This window comes from Canis lupus, chromosome 29 (genome assembly GCF_011100685.1).
Source record: "Canis lupus familiaris isolate Mischka breed German Shepherd chromosome 29, alternate assembly UU_Cfam_GSD_1.0, whole genome shotgun sequence".
NCBI classification, from domain to species: domain Eukaryota; kingdom Metazoa; phylum Chordata; class Mammalia; order Carnivora; family Canidae; genus Canis; species Canis lupus.
The window spans coordinates 13573078-13594614 of record NC_049250.1 but is presented as its reverse complement, the minus strand read 5'-3'; the positions used below and the strand labels follow the sequence as shown (position 1 = coordinate 13594614).

The 21537-nt window shown below is 39.5% G+C and overlaps 1 protein-coding gene across 2 annotated transcripts in view; it reads right to left on the bottom strand.

The window, feature by feature from the left end:
- NKAIN3 (sodium/potassium transporting ATPase interacting 3) overlaps positions 1-21537 on the bottom strand; it is a 614368-nt gene that overhangs the window by 20180 nt on the left and 572651 nt on the right. Inside the window, exon 6 of one of the 2 annotated variants that reach the window (XM_038579381.1) lies at positions 524-593. The exons of the other annotated variant lie outside the window; for it this stretch is intronic. Within the exon in view, the coding sequence (XP_038435309.1) occupies positions 524-593 (70 nt within the window). The remainder of the gene's footprint in view (positions 1-523; positions 594-21537) is intronic. 2 annotated transcript variants of the gene reach the window in all.

The window sequence follows — 21537 nt, the reverse complement described above, 5'->3', positions numbered from 1 at the left end:
CAAATATTGGAGTACTAGACACAATCATAGGTAATTTTACATATACCGTACATACCTTATCCCATTTAATCCACTTCCCTTCTCTGCCTGTGAAACCATAATACAGGTGGGAGAACTAAGTCTCAGAGGCATCAAGGAAGGACCCTGAGATCACACACAAAGATCCTGAATTCTAACCTAATCCTTCTCCACTTTTCTCTCTGTTATGTGGCCTCCAAGTTACATATCTAATTTCTCTTCTATAGATTACATTATCCTTTTTTTTTCCAATTTGGCAATCAACCTTTGATAAGAAAAATAAAAAAAAGTTTTAGAAACATAAACCATGTTATCTATTTCAAATTATTTTTGGAATGAGTAATAATAATGATGATGTTGGGTTACATGTAAAAGGTGTGTTTTAAATATGAGTGGAAAATTAAACCAATGATTAGTAGTAGCAGGTCCAAATTATCTCAGGTTTGGTTAGTTTTGACCAAGTTAGAAGGATTAATATTTTCCATCTCATCACACCTTTACTTACAGGTTAACAGGCTTTAACTCAACATGATCCTGGTAGTAGGATTGTGCATCAAGTCCACCTATGAAGTCAACTGAAAATATAACATAGCCTGATGTGAATAAATGTGTAAATAAAAACACACATAGTACTTGGTGTTTGAAATAGAACACATAAAAATAATATTAACAAAAAAAGCTGTCTACCACAAATGGAAAAAATGTATACTTAATATAAAAGACTGCTAAAAGTATTATCAATGGTCAAAAAACAGGGAAATTTTAAGAAACACATAAAGAACTTGGGATCCTAAAGACTGAAAAATCAAAGTTGTTATTGACTTTGTGAAAAATGAAGTAACATCAAATAATGTTAGATTTTAAATAATATGTTTGTCCTTAGGCATACGGATATGCTCTTTCCCCCTATATATCAGAAGATATACCTTTTCATCTTGTTGCCAGAATCCAATTTTTTTCTTAAGAATATTTATGGCATCATTAGAAAGACCTTTAAGAAGTCATATAATCTATGCCCATGCCTTTTGTCCTCAAGCCATCCTTGACGAATAGGCATTTGCTTTTTGCAAAGAAGGTTTCATCTCTTCTCTGGTAGCATGGTACTGGTTTCACAGTCCGTATAGAATCACTATGCTTGGTGACATTCATTCTAATTTCTTTCTGTTTTCATCATACCTTCTGTCTTTCCTTTATCATAATGCCCGTGGCTAATCTTAGTTCATGTCTCTTTTTTTTTTTTGGTAGTCTATTAAAACTATTAATTATTTTGTAACAAAGTTTGGTTATATTACAGCACTATAACATTAACAGGTACATAGGCATGTAGGGATACTGAACTTTCAGTGAGTCTGTGTTTGTGTACACAAGATGCCAATATTGTATCATATCCCCAGCTCAAGGCAGGAATGTCAGTGACTTGTGATTTAGTGAGGGATGACTTAGCCTAGAAATTGTATTAAAGCCTAGACCTACTCTAGGTCTAGCCACTCTGACCTGCTGTATCCTTTTACCTCGATTGAAGAAGCTAAGGTAAGGCCGGATAAATCAAAGCTTCACCAGATCACTGTGTAGACACAACAAGCAGGTGTCAGGGATCATTTCCAGGCAATCCCCTTGGAGACTAGATGAATCTGAAGCCTATCGTTTTCTTGCCAGGTCACATAAGTTACCTGGACACTATATTAAGGAGAGAAACAGTGAAAGAGGAGCCAATATGAGCCACTGAAAAGACTCCCAGAAAGAATAAGCAGTGCATAGGGACCATTTAAATGGTTGGATAGGACAAAAATTTTATCAGATTAGATATATTTTTAAAAGATTTTATGTATTTATTCATGAGAGACACAGAGAGAGAAAGAGAGGCAGAGACACAGGCAGAGGGAGAAGCAGGCTCCATGCAGGGAGCTCGACGTGGGACTCAATCCCAGGTCTCCAGGACCCCACCTCAGGCTGCAGGCGGCGCTAAGCCACTGCGCCACCGGGGCCGCCCTCAGATTAGATATTTAATCAAACATCCACTCCATCTTGCTGACCAATGGGTGGGAAATTAGAAAAATCAAACTGATTAAAAGTTGAATGGGCGGGGGATCTCTGTGGCTCAGTGGTTTAGCGCCTGCCTTCGGCAGGGCGTGATCCTGGAGTCTCAGGATTGAGTCCCCACATCAGGCTGCCTGCATGGAGCCTGCTTCTCCCTCTGCCTGTGTCTCTGCCTCTCTCTCTCTCTGTGTGTGACTATCATTAAAAAAAAAAAAAAAAAAAAAAAATATATATATATATATATATATGCATTTGTGAATAAAATGATTCCATTGAAATTATATTCAAAGTAAAATTTTTTTTATAAAAATAAAGATGGCATATATTTGTATACTTTATATTTTTTTCCAAAGATTTATTTACTTATTTTTAAGAGAGAGAGAGAGAGAGAGAGAAACTAGGGGAGGGGCAGAGGGAGAGGAAAAGAATCTCAAGTACTCCCTGCTGAGCATAGAGCTGGAGGCAGGACTTGATCCCAGGACCCTGAGATCATGACCTGAGCCAAAACCAAGAGTTGGATGCTTAATCAACTGAGCCACCTGGATGTCCCTTATATCTGTATGCTTTAAAGCAAAACAAGAAGACAACTTTTTATGTTGATCATTTGAACATTAAAATGTAACATTAATACAGTCATCATTTTTGGGATAAATTCATGTACTAGAGTGAATCTGCTCCTTAGCTATCTCTGTAATACATCAGATCACCGGAATATACATATAACATATATTTTTTTCTATATGGTTTTATTATTTTCATGAATTTATTTATAATCTTATTCAAATTTTTTGTGGTTAGTAAAGTTGAAATTGTTGATTGACTCTGTAAATGATACTATTTTTAACTATGGAAATATTCTCCATATAAGGCACGAGTGATCTCTATGTGAGTTTGCTAAAGAGTGGATATGGGTAGAGTTACTCAGCCCAAATACTTTCCCAGGTAATGTTATTTTACCTCTATTTAGTGCATCTTTGCCCAAAATTTTATAATACAAGAAATTATAAATTGTATGTATTTATGACTTTTTAAAATATGAATGTTGCAAAATTCTTAGGCCTTCTCACACTTCAGCTTCTTTTCATTCTGGTGCAGAATATAAATTCATCCAATTAAAAATAGGAGGTCTGTCAAAAGAATCTTCTCAAGTTGAGATATTTCAAGAGGAAATTATAAAATTGAAAAATTAAATCTTATATAACATTTGAGCTTTCATGATTTAATTTGCCCGGTTCTCTTCCTTTGGTGAGCATAAATTTCAATGTTCTCCTTTTTATAACCTCTCAATTACTGCCATTTACTAAAAGCTTCAGAGGATGATTTTTGGGGTGCTTCATTTGTTGAATGATTCAATTTAAATCTTTCAACTGACCTTGAATGCAATGCCACTGAAATGTAGAAGATTCATTTATAAAAATGCTTGCAACTATTGTAGGGAAATTAGATTGATCTATAAAGTACTTCTTTAAAGGCTGAAATGTTCTTAATTCTGATGGATGAAGAGAAGCAAAGATAGAAAATGTATTCCGCTTTCCTGAAGTTCTTTTAGTTTGTTTTCAATATCAAACTCATTACCAAAATGTTTTCAGGTAAATGCAAATCAAAATCACAATGGCATACTACGTTATACCCACTAAGAGAGCTAGAACAAAAATGTCAGATAATAGCAAATGTTGGTGAGGATGTAGACAGATTAGAACCTCCCTACAACAGCTGGTCAGAATGTAAAATGGTGCAGCCACTTTGGAAAACAGTTCCTAAAATGGCTAAACAGAGTTACCATATAACCCAGAAATTCCACTCCTAAGTACATACCCAAGATAAATGAAAACATATGTCCTCACAAAAATTTGTACATAGAAATTTATAACAGCATTCATAATAGTGAAAAAATAGTGAAAAAATTCTCATTTACTTACCCTAATGTGTGTACATGGAAACATATGTAATATATATATAGTTATATACATATATATGTTACGCTATTATATATGTTTATATATACATATACGTCTGAAAACTAGAGTTCCTATTTTCATTGCTGCATTCACTGCAGCTTCATTGGGAGGCAACTATACCTCTGGGTGCCCTCTACTGACCATGCCTGGCAGCTGTGGGCTGGTGCCCTGTGTCCAGCATCCAGCACTTGCCCACCTCCATCTGGCATTGAGAGGAGGTGGCCATCTCTGCTACTCCTGTCCAAGCACCTACTTTTTAAATCACTGACTGATCTACATGCAGTCCTTAAAGATTTGGGGAGAAGATGGAGGTGGTGTTGGTTTTCTTATACATGCAAGCATGTGTCATAAGGAGAATTCTATTCATTGCGCTTGTTTCCCACACATCTTGAGGAGACTATGGCAGAAGCTTGATCTACTTGATCCTAATACAATTATCTTTTTTCTAATACAATTATTAATGGTAATATTGCATTCAATTCAAATATTGCATATTTGAAAACCAAAAAAATGTAGGACAGAGCTTAAGTGGGACAGGATGCCAAAAGAACATGTGTAAACAAAGACTGTTTCAACCAAACTAAGACACATGGTCATCCCAGTGGATGGCATGACAAATGAGCTACATTTTTTCTGTGTATCAGAATTCTAGTGCAAGGTAAATGTTTCATATTTTTAAAATCAAAAATTACATATTGGTAAAACTTAAATTATCAAGCATCCAGAACTCAAGTAGACTCCAAAAAAAGTAACTATTAAGGAAGAATCAGGGGGAGGAGCAAGATGGCGGAAGAGTAGGGTCCCCAAATCACCTGTCTCCACCAAACTACCTAGAAAACCTTCAAATTATCCTGAAAATCTATGAATTCGGCCTGAGATTTAAAGAGAGACCAGCTGGAATGCAACAGTGAGAAGAGTTCGCGCTTCTATCAAGGGAGGAAGACGGGGAAAAACAAATAAAGAAACAAAGGCCTCCAAGGGGGAGGGGCCCGCGAGGAGCCGGGCTGAGGCCGGGGCGAGTGTCCCCAGGACAGGAGAGCCCCGTCCCGGAGGAGCAGGAGCTGCACCGACCTTCCCGGGGGAAAGGGGCTCGCAGGGAGGTGGAGCAGGACCCAGGAGGGCGGGGATGCCCTCGGGCTCCCGGGGACACTAACAGACACCTGCGCCCCGGGAGAGTGCGCCGAGCTCCCTAAGGGCTGCAGCGGGCACGGCGGGACCCGGAGCAGCTCGAGGGGCTCGGGGGCGGCTCCGCGGAGGGGGCTGCGGGGCGGGAGCAGCTCGGGGGGGGCTCGGGCAGAGGAAGAGGCTCCGTGCGGAGGGGGCTGCGCGGCCCGGGAGCGCGAATCCACCAGCGCAGGCTCCGGAGCACAGGGCGCCGGGACACAGCCCAGGATCCCGCCTCCCCCGGGACAGGCAGAGGCCGGGAGGGCCCAGGACAGCGAGGACGCTCCTGCCCCAGCTGAGCAGATCAGCGGCCCCGCCCGGAGCCTCCAGGCCCTGCAGACGGAGTTCCTGCGGGGCTGAATCCAGGTTTCCAGAGCTGCCCCGCCACTGGGGCTGTTCCTCCTGCGGCCTCACGGGGTAAACAACCCCCCTGAGCCCTGCACCAGGCAGGGGCACAGCAGCTCCCCCAACTGCTAACACCTGAAAATCAGCACAGCAGGGCCCTCCCCCAGAACACCAGCTAGACGGACAACTTCCAGGAGAAGCCAAGGGACTTAAAGTACACAGAATCAGAAGATACTCCCCTGTGGTTCTTTTTTTGTTTGTTTTTTTTTTTGTTTGTTTGTTTTTGTTTTTTTGTTTTGTTTTGTTTTGCTTTTTGATTTGTTTCCTTCCCCCACCCCCCCTTTTTTTCTCCTTTCTTTTTCTTTCTCTTTTTCTTCTTTTTTTTCTTTTCTTTCTTTTTTTTTTCTCTTCCCTTTTTTTTCTCTTTCTCTTTTCTTTCCTTCTTTCTCTCCTCTCTTTTTCTCTTTTTCCCAATACAACTTGCTTTTGGCCACTCTGCACTGAGCAAAATGACTAGAAGGAAAACCTCACCTCAAAAGAAAGAATCAGAAACAGTCCTCTCTCCCACAGAGTTACAAAATCTGGATTACAATTCAATGTCAGAAAGCCAATTCAGAAGCACTATTATACAGCTACTGGTGGCTCTAGAAAAAAGTATAAAGGACTCAAGAGACTTCATGACTGCAGAATTTAGAGCTAATCAGGCAGAAATTAAAAATCAATTGAATGAGATGCAATCCAAACTAGAAGTCCTAACGACGAGGGTTAACGAGGTGGAAGAACGAGTGAGTGACATAGAAGACAAGTTGATAGCAAAGAGGGAAACTGAGGAAAAAAGAGACAAACAATTAAAAGACCATGAAGATAGATTAAGGGAAATAAACGACAGCCTGAGAAAGAAAAACCTACGTTTAATTGGGGTTCCCAAAGGCGCCGAAAGGGACAGAGGGCCAGAATATGTATTTGAACAAATTCTAGCTGAAAACTTTCCTAATCTGGGAGGGGAAACAGGCATTCAGATCCAGGAAATAGAGAGATCCCCCCCTAAAATCAATAAAAACCGTTAAACACCTCGACATTTAATTGTGAAGCTTGGAAATTCCAAAGATAAGGAGAAGATCCTTAAAGCAGCAAGAGACAAGAAATCCCTGACTTTTATGGGGAGGAGTATTAGGGTAACAGCAGACCTCTCCACAGACACCTGGCAGGCCAGAAAGGGCTGGCAGGATATATTCAGGGTCCTAAAGGAGAAGAACATGCAACCAAGAATACTTTATCCAGCAAGGCTCTCATTCAAAATGGAAGGAGAGATAAAGAGCTTCCAAGACAGGCAGCAACTGAAAGAATATGTGACCTCCAAACCAGCTCTGCAAGAAATTTTAAGGGGGACTCTTAAAATTCCCCTTTAAGAAGAAGTTCAGTGGAACATTCCACAAAAACAAAGACTGAATAGATATCATGATGACACTAAACTCATATCTCTCAATAGTAACTCTGAATGTGAACGGGCTTAATGACCCCATCAAAAGGCGCAGGGTTTCAGACTGGATAAAAAAGCAGGACCCATCTATTTGCTGTCTACAAGAGACTCATTTTAGACAGAAGGACACCTAGGCCTGAAAATAAAAGGTTGGAGAACCATTTACCATTCGAATGGGCCTCAAAAGAAAGCAGGGGTAGCCATCCTTATATCAGATAAACTAAAATTTACCCCAAAGACTGTAGTGAGAGATGAAGAGGGACACTATATCATACATAAAGGATCTATTCAACAAGAGGACTTAACAATCCTCAATATATATGCTCCGAATGTGGGAGCTGCCAAATATATAAATCAATTATTAACCAAAGTGAAGAAATACTTAGATAATAATACACTTATACTTGGTGACTTCAATCTAGCTCTTTCTATACTCGATAGGTCTTCTAAGCACAACATCTCCAAAGAAACGAGAGCTTTAAATGATATACTGGACCAGATGGATTTCACAGATATCTACAGAACTTTACATCCAAACTCAACTGAATACACATTCTTCTCAAGCGCACATGGAACTTTCTCCAGAATAGACCACATATTGGGACACAAATCGGGTCTGAACCAATACCAAAAGATTGGGATTGTCCCCTGCATATTCTCGGACCATAATGCCTTGAAATTAGAACTAAATCACAACAAGAAGTTTGGAAGGACCTCAAACATGTGGAGGTTAAGGACCATCCTGCTAAAAGATAAAAGGGTCAACCAGGAAATTAAGGAAGAATTAAAAAGATTCATGGAAACTAATGAGAATGAAGATACAACCGTTCAAAATCTTTGGGATGCAGCAAAAGCAGTCCTAAGGGGGAAATACATCGCAATACAAGCATCCATTCAAAAACTGGAAAGAACTCAAATACAAAAGCTAACCTTACACATAAAGGAGCTAGAGAAAAAACAGCAAATAGATCCTACACCCAAGAGAAGAAGGGAGTTAATAAAGATTCGAGCAGAACTCAACTGAAATCGAGACCAGAAGAACTGTGGAACAGATCAACAGAACCAGGAGTTGGTTCTTTGAAAGAATTAATAAGATAGATAAACCATTAGCCAGCCTTATTAAAAAGAAGAGAGAGAAGACTCAAATTAATAAAATCATGAATGAGAAAGGAGAGATCACTACCAACACCAAGGAAATACAAACGATTTTAAAAACATATTATGAACAGCTATACGCCAATAAATTAGGCAATCTAGAAGAAATGGACGCATTCCTGGAAAGCCACAAACTACCAAAACTGGAACAGGAAGAAATAGAAAACCTGAACAGGCCAATAACCAGGGAGGAAATTGAAGCAGTCATCAAAAACCTCCCAAGACACAAGAGTCCAGGGCCAGATGGCTTCCCAGGGGAATTTTATCAAACGTTTAAAGAAGAAATCATACCTATTCTCCTAAAGCTGTTTGGAAAGATAGAAAGAGATGGAGTACTTCCAAATTCGTTCTATGAAGCCAGCATCACCTTAATTCCAAAGCCAGACAAAGACCCCACCAAAAAGGAGAATTACAGACCAATATCCCTGATGAACATGGATGCAAAAATTCTCAACAAGATACTGGCCAATAGGATCCAACAGTACATTAAGAAAATTATCCACCATGACCAAGTAGGATTTATCCCTGGGACACAAGGCTGGTTCAACACCCGTAAAACAATCAATGTGATTCATCATATCAGCAAGAGAAAAACCAAGAACCATATGATCCTCTCATTGGATGCAGAGAAAGCATTTGACAAAATACAGCATCCATTCCTGATCAAAACTCTTCAGAGTGTAGGGATAGAGGGAACATTCCTCGACATCTTAAAAGCCATCTATGAAAAGCCCACAGCAAATATCATTCTCAATGGGGAAGCACTAGGAGCCTTTCCCCTAAGATCAGGAACAAGACAGGGATGTCCACTCTCACCACTGCTGTTCAACATAGTACTGGAAGTCCTAGCCTCAGCAATCAGACAACAAAAAGACATTAAAGGCATTCAAATTGGCAAAGAAGAAGTCAAACTCTCCCTCTTCGCCGATGACATGATACTCTACATAGAAAACCCAAAAGTCTCCACCCCAAGATTGCTAGAACTCATACAGCAATTCGGTAGCGTGGCAGGATACAAAATCAATGCCCAGAAGTCAGTGGCATTTCTATACACTAACAATGAGACTGAAGAAAGAGAAACTAAGGAGTCAGTCCCATTTACAATTGCACCCAAAAGCATAAGATACCTAGGAATAAACCTCACCAAAGATGTAAAGGATCTATACCCTCAAAACTATAGAACACTTCTGAAAGAAATTGAGGAAGACACAAAGAGATGGAAAAATATTCCATGCTCATGGATTGGCAGAATTAATATTGTGAAAATGTCAATGTTACCCAGGGCAATATACACGTTTAATGCAATCCCTATCAAAATACCATGGACTTTCTTCAGAGAGTTAGAACAAATTATTTTAAGATTTGTGTGGAATCAGAAAAGACCCCGAATAGCCAGGGGAATTTTAAAAAAGAAAACCATATCTGGGGGCATCACAATGCCAGATTTCAGGTTGTACTACAAAGCTGTGGTCATCAAGACAGTGTGGTACTGGCACAAAAACAGACACATAGATCAGTGGAACAGAATAGAGAATCCAGAAGTGGACCCTGAACTTTATGGGCAACTAATATTCGATAAAGGAGGAAAGACTATCCATTGGAAGAAGACAGTCTCTTCAATAAATGGTGCTGGGAAAATTGGACATCCACATGCAGAAGAATGAAACTAGACCACTCTCTTTCACCATACACAAAGATAAACTCAAAATGGATGAAAGATCTAAATGTGAGACAAGATTCCATCAAAATCCTAGAGAAGAACACAGGCAACACCCTTTTTGAACTCGGCCATAGTAACTTCTTGCAAGATACATCCACCAAGGCAAAAGAAACAAAAGCAAAAATGAACTATTGGGACTTCATCAAGATAAGAAGCTTTTGCACAGCAAAGGATACAGTCAACAAAACTCAAAGACAACCTACAGAATGGGAGAAGATATTTGCAAATGACGTATCAGATAAAGGGCTAGTTTCCAAGATCTATAAAGAACGTATTAAACTCAACACCAAAGAAACAAACAATCCAATCATGAAATGGGCAAAAGACATGAAGAGAAATCTCACAGAGGAAGACATAGACATGGCCAACATGCATATGAGAAAATGTTCTGCATCACTTGCCATCAGGGAAATACAAATCAAAACTACAATGAGATACCACCTCACACCAGTGAGAATGGGGAAAATTAACAAGGCAGGAAACAACAAATGTTGGAGAGGATGCGGAGAAAAGGGAACCCTCTTACACTGTTGGTGGGAATGTGAACTGGTGCAGCCACTCTGGAAAACTGTGTGGAGGTTCCTCAAACAGTTAAAAATAGACCTGCCCTACGACCCAGCAATTGCACTGTTGGGGATTTACCCCAAAGATACAAATGCAATGAAACGCCGGGACACCTGCACCCCGATGTTTATAGCAGCAATGGCCACGATAGCCAAACTGTGGAAGGAGCCTCGGTGTCCAACGAAAGATGAATGGATAAAGAAGATGTGGTTTATGTATACAATGGAATATTACTCAGCCATTAGAAACGACAAATACCCACCATTTGCTTCAACGTGGATGGAACTGGAGGGTATTATGCTGAGTGAAGTAAGTCAGTCGGAGAAGGACAAACAGTATATGTTCTCATTCATTTGGGGAATATAAATAATAGTGAAAGGGAATATAAGGGAAGGGAGAAGAAATGTGTGGGAAATATCAGAAAGGGAGACAGAACGTAAAGACTGCTAACTCTGGGAAACGAACTAGGGGTGGTAGAAGGGGAGGAGGGCGGGGGCTGGGAGTGAATGGGTGACGGGCACTGGGTGTTATTCTGTATGTTAGTAAATTGAACACCGATAAAAAATAAATTAAAAAAAAAAAAGGAAGAATCACTGAAAACTAAGTAATTAAAAAAAAGGTACGTTCAGAAACTAAAAACATCAAGAATCCTTTATGGTTGGAATGCAATGTGGCTTTTTGGCAACAGAAGCCTGTAAGTCCACGAGATGATGATGTTCCTATATAAAAATGAGTTTTTTATCTATATACCAACACTTGCCATTTATCAGAATGGAACAAGAGTTCAAGTAAAAGAGTGAAATTGGAGCATAAATGGAGGGTAAGTGTACAGATCCTGAAGGCTTTTTTTTTTTTTTTTTTTTTTTTTTTTTTAAATGATGTCAAATGCTTTTAAAAAAGGTAGAGGGCAGCCCGGGTGGCTCAGCGGTTTAGTGCTGCCTTCAGCCCAGGGCCTGATCCTGGAGACTTGGGATCGAGTTCCACGTCAGGCTCCCTGCATGGAGCCTGCTTCTCCCTCTGCCTGTGTCTCTGCCTCTCTCTCTCTCTCTCTCTGTGTCTCTCATGAATAAATAAATAAAATCTTTAAAAAAATAAAATAAAAATAAAAAAGGAAGAAAAAAAATTTTTAAAGATTATTTTATTGGAGAGAGCAGAGAGACAGAGAGAACGAGAGACAGCAAGAGCAGGGAGGAGAAGGAGAAGCAGGCTCCATCCCAGGACTCCGGGATCACACCCTGAGCTGAAGGCAGACACTCAACCCAACCGCTGAGCCAGGTGTCCCCAGTACAGTAAAATGTTGCTTTAAACCTAGAGTAGCTTTGTGATTCCTTCATATCAGGGGGAATCCTCCTCAGGGCTATGGAATGGCTAAAGTAACCGTAAAGATATTTGGTTACAAGTAGCAATTTCCTCTAAGAAGTTGCTTGGCTGTGCCTTAGAAGTTGGCACAGGAAATACATTTGAAAGGACTGCAAACAATGGGGTTTCCTGGCTGCAGGCTCTCCCTGTGCGATCTTTTAGAGTAACACCTCGGTTTCCGATGAGAACGAGAATGGGGAAGAGAGCAGGGCTCTGCATAACAGGTTCTTCTGGACAGTTGCTGCCAACTCTTAATTGCACTGCTTTTTTTGTTCTCCATTTTAAGACTTGTATACAGAGTACACAGAATTCAACATAACTGTTCTTCAGGTCACCCAGCAAGCTGTTCCCCCAACACCCACCCCTTTGCCTCCCCGTGCTTCCTTCTTTCCCACCTCTTCCATCTACTCTGCTGTCAAAGATCCCCATATGGAGTTCTCCCTGTAATAACTACAGATTTCATGGAGGTTTCCTTTCCAATCCTCTTGTTCTAATACCTCTGAAAACTTGTCTGTGACTTTTTTGATTCCTTCTCATGTTTTGTTGAAATTCATCATCTCATTTCCATTGGAAAAATTCCTTAATTCAACATCTTCTTAATCTGTCTCATGAAAATGAATTTTAGAATGCACAGTTGCCTTACTTTCTTAATCATATAATATGTCTCCTTTATGGAAAACTTAAAAGCTGAAGGTCCTCCTTCCTATGGATTTGTTTTCAAGTCTTTTGTTAAGTCATCATTAAAATTGTTTTTTCCTTTTTTGGGGCACCCGGGTGGCTCAGTCAGTTAGGCATCTGCCTTTAGCCTGGGTCTTCATCCCAGGGTCCTGGGATACAGCCCCACATCCAGCTCCTTGCTCAGCTGGGAGTCTGCTTCTCCCTCTCTGGCTACTCCTCCCCCTGCTCATACTCTCTCTCAAAATAAAATAAAATAAAATAAAATAAAATAAAATAAAATAAAATAAAATAATAAAATAAAATAAAATAAAATAAAATAAAATAAATAAAATAAAATAAATAAAATAAAAAAAATAAAATATAAAATAAAATAAAATAAAATAAAGAAATGAAATGAAATGAAATAAAATAAAAATCTTTTTTAAAAAAAATTCTTCCTTGGGCACCTGAGTGGCTCAGCTGGTTAAAACATCTGCCTTTGGCTCAGGTTATGATCCTGGGGTCCTGGGATGGAGCCCATGTAAGGCTCCCTGCTGAGGGGGAAGCCTGCTTCTCCTACTCCTCCCTGCCGACACAGGGAGCCTGTTTGACTCTCTGCCTATGTCTCTGCCTCTCTCTGTGTCTCTCATGAATAAATAAATAAAATCTTAAAAAAAAGCAACATCTTACTGTACAAATCTGCAGTTGTTTTCCACTTATAAAAGATACACAACCAACTGCAACTTTTCTGTTTGGCTACAGGCAACTTTTTGTCATAAACTATAAACTAAGTTTCCAAAAGATAAGTCAGTGCTACTGATTCAGTTCCTTACTCACACATTGCAAACCTGATTGACTTTATACACCTAAAGCAGCAATGACATTTGTATAAATATAAACCCGAGGCAATGCCATTCCCAGTGAGAGCTCAAGCTGTCATCTCTGCCCCAGGCTTAGCTATATTCACCAAATAATTACCAGAATATAGGTGTTTTGTTTCTCATCCAGCTACACTGCACACCACCTTGTCACTGAATTAAGAAACTCCCATGCCCTGGAACATTGCCTTTAGCTCAGAGCAATGAAAAGACCCAGGAAGATGAAGACCAATTAATATATTTATTCAGAACTTACTTCCTGGTCTATCATTGTTTCTGCTATTCAGGTATGAGATCGTTTTAATAAACATTGATGGTACAAGTTGCCAGGAATAATGTCTTAAGAAAGCATTGCTCACTCCCTAAAGAACTCAAATATTGTTGCAACATTTGACTGTGGTTTACTTGTTCTGTGATACGAATTCATAAGAGAAAAGCCAGGGTAGAGGCTTGCCACCAACTGAGTTCATGTAGATAGGATTTTGCAGCACCCCGCGGATAATGAGGGCTTTTAGGAAAGACCAGTTATTTCAGAGGTAGCTGACAACTAAACTCCGCCTGTGCATAAGGGAAAGAGCTATTTTGCAGCATCCCTGATCTGCTGTCTTCTCCCGCGTGAAGAACCTGAGTTTTCCGAGCACATGCTGTGCTGTGCCAAATTGTAGGCCATGGTCTGGCTGGGCAAAGCGCCACGATGGGTGTGTGCTGGGCATAGTAAAGATGGACAGTGCCCTCAAACACTTGCTGATGCCCAGAGGGGGCAGCTGTGCTGTGCTGCTGCCTGCCCCAAATAGGTTTATGAACCTGAAGAGCCCTTCAGGCAGACCCATGACACCCAAATGCAAGCTTGATGTCCATTCCTCATTTTCTTCATGGGGCAAGAAGTTTAACATTTCTTCCACCTTTCAGAAAGCCCATGTAACTCAAAAAGGGAAGCACTTGGGATCACTAGATGCTCAAAGATAAGTCAGCTCCAGACCGGGAGAGCAGAGTCCTCAGTCCTGCAGGTTGGGCTGTCTGGGATCAGAATTCTTCAACATTTTTAATCTTCCTGCTTGGCAATAACCATGCGACATGAGCTCTTATTTCTCTTTGGTCCCCTCTCAGTCTCAGGTACTGACATGGGGAACCAATATCACTGTCATTGTTACTATCGGCAATTTGGTCTGGAGAACATGGGAAGCTGTCACTGGGAGATCCTGGAGAGTTTGGAAGCAACCCCAGATCTGTCCAGGACTTCCAGGCCCTGCTTGTCCTAGGGAGGGGGAGGGGAAGCAATAAGAGAGCAGTAGTCTGCAGCTGGAGAATGCGTACCCAGATGTATAGACTTTGCAAATGGTGTGCAGTGGTCATTCCAAGAGCCTTAATTCCAAAATTTATGTGTCCTGAGAAAGTACCTGAGGCTGTTCGGATTCTTGGTTTCCTCATCCTCCTTCACAATTGTCTTCATTCCACTTTACAATGGAAGGTATTTATCTCAGCCATCTGGACTCTTGGCACATTACCCTGGAGGGTATGTATTATCCTCTCACTAAACAAAATGGCTGTTTTAATTTCACATGATGATAAAATAATAGCTTCTAATGACAAGGTATGTGGCTCTAGTTTTTTGTTTTTAAAATAAATTTTGTAATAAATTTTAGTACATTAAGAACATTTTTTGATACTAGGCCACTGTGTTTTCCCATATACCTTAAGCCACTTTGCCTATAACTTCACTCCTCTCTACTTGTCCTTCCTTTTTTCCTGTCTTATTTTCTCTTTTGTGCTTATCACTATTTGCCATGTTATATTGTATATTTTACTTAAAAAGACCTTACTTGTTGTCTGACTCCCTTACTACAGTTTAAGTTTTATGATACAAGAATTTTTGTCTGATCTTGTGTGATTTTGTTCACCACTATATCCTTAGAACCTAAAACAGTGCTGGGTACAAGGAAGGCCCTCAAAACTACCTGGGGAAATAAGGAATTAAAATAATTGAATGACTTTGCTGTAACTAAATTCCTTCCATTCTCATATTTTTTTCTGTATACAAGGTTTCTATAAATGTAACACTATGACCAAATATTATAAGTATGTGAGGTAGCCTATCTCATCCTAGAAATAACTAATATTCATCCATGAGTACATGGACTAATTGAAAGAAAACATTACATTTCATTAAGAGGTACTCTTCCACTAAATGTTTCATTTTATGTGTTAGTTTTTCTTTGGATAGGGTTATAAGTGAAATTATTGGCTATCAACATGACTGAGCAAATGTAAACATATTACACATATTGATGAATACTTTTATGTTTGCTCAATCACATTGGTAGCCAATAACTGTAAGTATAACACCACCCAAAGACAAACTTTAACACTTAAAATCTGAGTCATGGGAAAAAATTACATTTTTATTTTATTTTTATTTTTTATAAAGATTACATTTTTATTTATAGAAATAAATCTAAAAAATCTGCAAGTCCTTTACACTGAATACAACAAAACACATTGAAAGAAATTGAAGGTGTCTTAAACAAATGGAAGAATAGAAAACATTCATAGATTGTGAAACTCAATGCAATAAAGATATAATTTGATCTGTGGCTTAATCTATGGATTCAAAGCAATCCCAATAAGCCTTTCAGCAGTTTGATCAAAATAGTCATCCTATAAAGAAGATGTAATATATATACAATGGAATATTACTCAGCCATCAGAAAAGATGAGTACCTACCATTTCCATTGACATGGATGGAATTGGAGGGTATTATGCTGCCTGAATCGGAGAAAGACAATTATACAGTTTCACTCATATGTGAAATATAAGAAATAGTGAAAGGGAAACTGAGTGGGGAAAAATTAGTGAGGAAGACAAACCATGAGAGACTCTTGACTCTGGGAGATAAAGGGTTGCAGAAGAGGAGGTGGGTAGAGGGATGGGGTAACTGGGTAACAGGCATTAAGGAGGGCATGTGGTGTGATGAGCACTGGGTGTTATACTCTATATTGGCAAATTGAATTTAAATAAAAAAATAATAAAGTCAGAGAAGGATTCTAAAATAAAATATGAATCCTAAAATGTATATGAAAAGGCAAGGACTTAAGATTAGTTGAGACAATCTGAAAGAACAAACCATGAAATTTCCTAATTTAGGACTTAGACTGGTAATGGGACTATATAAACTAAAAACTTATATTCATCAAAAAATAATATTTATTGAAAATAAAATTTCAATCTAAAAACAATTCTGCATTTCAGAAGTATATGATAGAATAAGAAAATATTTTAAGGATAAACATATGATATTAGGACTATTCTATGAGTCAAGTGGAATGGAGATAACATGTTCCAAGAGGAACTGGAGCAATTTAAAGTTTCAACTCAATTAAAGCTTATTTAGTTACTTTTTATTTTACTTTTTTTAATTAATTTTTTTCTTTTTCTTTTTTTTTTTTTTTTCTTTTAGAGAGAGAGAGAGGAGCAGAGGGAGAGGCAGAGGGAGAGAGAGAGAGAGACTCTCCAGCAGGCACCACACCCAGCGTGGAGCCAGATGCAGGGCTAGATCTTACCCTCTTGAGATCATGACCTGAGCCAATTAAGAGTCAGATGTTTAAAGGACTGACCCCACCCAGGCAGCCCAGGTACTTTTTAAATGGATGATTGTGATATTAAATTGCTACAGTGGGACGCCTGGGTGGCTCAGCAGTTGAGCGTCTGCCTTTCCCTCAGGGCATGATCTGGAGTCTGGAGACTGAGTTCCTGCATTGTGCTCCCTGCGAGGAGCCTGCTTCTCCCTCTGCCTGTGTTTCTGCCTCTCTCTGTGTGTCTCTTGTGAATAAATAAATACAATCTTAAAAAAAGATTGCTATGCCATTTAGATTCCATAGGATACATTCAAAAGAGTAATGCTTCAGTTTTACTATTAAATATTGTGATTTGTAACATGTCAATCTACCTAAGATGGAATTTCTCAAATTCCTCTCTCTCTATGGTTCTGAGTTAGGGTTGGCTACAAGAGACTTTGTGTGAGATATGGAGACATAAGAGAAGCAGCAGTTATTGTGCTCAGGAAGTTGATGTGGGGTCCCAGGCTCCATTATGGCTTATACATGGAGTACTGACAGCCAACAGTGAGATCCTGTTGACAACCGAGACCACAGTGGGATCACTGCACAGTTCAGTGGATGCTCAGCCCTACCCCTCACAGATGGCACCACCACATCAACCTTCACGTCAGAATCAGTGCTGGGAGGACAGCCCTCCCTGAGCTCATATCTGATGCGGCTGAGAAATTACTGAAATGGCTGAGTTTTCTTGGATGTGCCTATCATGAGGAAGAAATGCTAAGTCTGGTTTTGTGAAAATAAGGAAAGTCACATTTTTGTCATATAGTTTGGGGGGGGGATAGGGTAGAAGTATGATTTCACAATTTTGTAATATTTGAATTGGATCTTGAGATTCTTTTATTCTAATGATAAGTTTTGCATATTTACTGTTCTGTACTAAATAAAATAAGACAATTGATTTGGAGCAAGATCATTGGCTGTATTACATTATATATGACTCTATATTCACTTAAATTTTAATAGGGTAGCCCATTATTTTTCTCCACAGTGTGCAAGTAATTTATATTCTCACTCAATATTTAAATATGAATGTTCTGGTTTTAATCTAGTGAATGACCAGTGTCTCTTTCTTTACCTATTTATGAAGAATTTACTTGTTATCCCTGTTGGAAAGAAAAGCACAATTGCGTGTTGGAAAGCATATGGACTTTGGTACTTGAAATATCTAGGTCAGATATTAGTTCCACTCCTTACAGGTTATGTGAGTTGGGAAAAATCTCAGTGTAATGAAGTAAGAACAATGACTGCCTCACAATGTGGTTGCCCTAGATGAGACAGTGGCTATGGAGCGCTGGCACTCAGCAAGCATATGGCAAATGGCAGGCTGTTACTGACATTATTTGCACACTTATCTTATTCTGATGACATGTTCCCATCAACTACTGATTTCTGAAATTCTACAAGCTTTGTGTGTAGCTTAGGATAACAATGATCCATGAGAATTCCAACATTCTTTTGCCCCTATTGTCCAGAACACTGCCTGTCCTTGAGGAACTTGCACTGGATTTGTGTCGAGTTTGATTTTCTCATATTTGGAAAGAAGAGCTAGTTTGGAGGAGGGCAAACTGGTTAGTTTGCCACACATTAAAGCCTGAGGTTTCATCTTCTTTGAACATTTTTTTTTATTCTGGAAAAAGTAGGCTCCCCTGCATAAAGGCATAGTGCAAGAGAGGAAATAACGCTCAGTGGAGGTAGAATTTGTGGAGTTAAGTGTGGGTGCAGTACGCAGGACTCGCCCAGGACACACGTGACCATCTCCATCATCACTCATTTAGCTTTTGACTGGCATTGCTTTTATTCCCTACTCCTTTTTTCCCCCACAGTAGCACAAACCCTGAGGGGCAATCTCTCTTTTTTCTCTCCGTATTTCAAGTCACTCTGTGGGATTCTTTGTATATAATATATCCCCTTGGTGCAAAGTGCACAAAGCGACTTTTTCATAATGTGTTCAGCGTTACTCGTTTAGATGCAGTGATATGCTTATTCTAGGCATTCTGTAAGGATCCTGTGGACCGGTCCTTAGTATTTTTTTTTTTTTTTCCGTCTTTAGTATTTTGTCTTTGATTCTTCTGCAGGGGAACTTGGTTGCAGTGTCCCTACAGGGTGCTTTGATAATAATCATCTATTACTGTGGCTTCTTTCCTTGCTCCTCATTGCAAGAGTTGTACCATCTTTGTAGAGATGCCTGTAACGTATCTCCCTCCACCATCCTACCCCCTCAGCACATGCGTGTGCTTTTTAGCTTTGTTTTTCTCATATTTTGAAAGACGGTAGATACTTTTTTCCCCCTTTTTTACATTGGGCTTCATCTTTCATAACACATTTTCTTTTCTTTTTTTTTTTTTAAAAGATTTTATTTATTTAGTCATGAGAAACAGAGAGGAGAGAGAGACAGAGGCACAGGCAGAGGGAGAAGCAGGCTCCATGCAGGGAGCCTGACATGGGACTCCATCCCGGGTCTCCAGGATCATGCCCTGGGCCGAGGGCGGCACTAAACCGCTGAGCCACCCTGGGCTGCCCCATAACACGTTTTCTATTCTCTTTAAAGTGACTCCGCTCTTTCAAAGCCACAAAAACTGCGCTCCATGTTGCTATAGTATATACACTCTTAACCCTTTAGCTAATCTTAGTTGGGTGGAATGGCTGCTCATTGTTCTCAACTACGGTTTGGCTTTACCAAAGGCCTTTGTAAAGTTTTCTAATTTTCCAATTATTATCATTCAGAATCACTGGTGGCTGAAGGCCTACATTTCAACTGCTGGGCTCGTCTGGAGGTACATTTTACTTTAGAGAAAACAAGATAAAAAAGAAAATCTTGGAAGCACCTCCCTTTTCATTTTATTTGGCTGCCTTTCTAGTATTTCTTGCTTTCCTGGGTTTAGAGCTCTGGAATCAGATGTTCCCATAATCTTGCTGACAGTTGCTTCCCACTTTATGATAATTTTTAAATAATGGAATAATGAATTTCTTTTTTTTTTTAAACTTTTATTTATTTATGATAGTCACAGAGAGAGAGAGAGAGATAGACAGAGACACAGGCAGAGGGAGAAGCAGGCTCCATGCACCGGGAGCCCGATGTGGGACTCAATCCCGGGTCTCCAGGATCGCGCCCTAGGCCAAAGGCAGGTGCTAAACCGCTGCGCCACCCAGGGATCCCTGGAATAATGAATTTCTAAAATCTCTTTGGGGTCAATAAAGCAGCACGGAATGGCCGAGAGGAAAACTGATGCTCAAAAAAGTAAAGACTAAATACAGTTCTAAGAAAAAAAAAATACAGTTCTAAGAACTTGTCTAAACAGTTAGAACTTCTTCCTTATATAATTAATTTTTTCTTAGTTATCCAGTTTTCCCAATAAGTTTTTTTTAAAATAATTTTCATTTAAATCAAGTCACAAATATCTGTTGATTTTAAAGTCTCTCTATAATTCCTTTTTATTGTCTGCTTCTACAGTTCTGGACATTTTCCCTTGAATATCATCATTTTTTTTTTTAATGGCCTCTATTATTACTTTTGGTTCTCCTTGTCCTAGAACAATCTTTATCCAAAAAAAAAAAAAAATGTTTCTTCTGAGATCTTTTTTTTTTTTTTTTAAAGATCTTATTTATTTATTCAGGAGAGACACACACACACACAGAGGCAGAGACACTGGCAGAGGGAGAAGCAGGCTCCATGCAGGTAGCCTGATGTGGGACTTGATCTCAGGATTCTGGGATCACACCCTGAGCCTAAGGCAGAGGCTCAGCTACTGAGTGACCCAGGCATCTCTTCTGAGATCTTTTTTTTTTTTTAATTCTTTTATTTATTCATGACACACACACACACACACACACACACACAGACAGAGAGACAGAGAAAGAGGCAGAGACACAGGCAGAGGGAGAAGCAGGCTCCGTGCAGGGAACATGACGTGGGATTCGATCCCGGGTCTCTAGGGTCACGCCCTGGGCCAAAGGCAGTGCTAAACTGTTGAGCCACCCAGGCTGCCCCTGAGATTTTTTTTTTTAAAATAAATCCTTTTCTCTTTCTTTGAATTACTATTCAAAGAAAATTGATCATATTCTTCCCAAGATTAAACCCATTTATTGACTCCATATCATCTAGCAGAGCACCACAACTGGTGTGATCTGAACTGGTACAGATGTGACAAGATATCAATTCCCTTATTCCCTGATGTGTGTGTGTGTGTGTGTGTGTGTGTGTGTGTGTGTAGCTTGGAGTAGCTAGCCCTCTGGGCCAGTCATTTTTTTGCTGGGAGAAAAGTGATTTATTTACCACAGGGTGCCCTGTAAATGTAGCTTAATCTGGTAGTGCTGAAATATGAATTAGGTTGGGAATCACTGATGTAAGACAGAATTCATGATCCCTCAAAGCTCACCCCACCATTCACGTGATGAACTGAACATACCCAATTACTCATCACTTCTTGTGTAATTCATGTTTTCCCTAGGCCTTCTCGAATATTCTATGGTTTTCCCAAGCTTTTTTTTTTTTTTTTTTTTTGACATATTTTCCCTAGTATTTAGAATTTATTTTCTTTCTTTCTTTCCTGGTGGTGTAATATTCTCCATTTAAGACCATGTTCACAT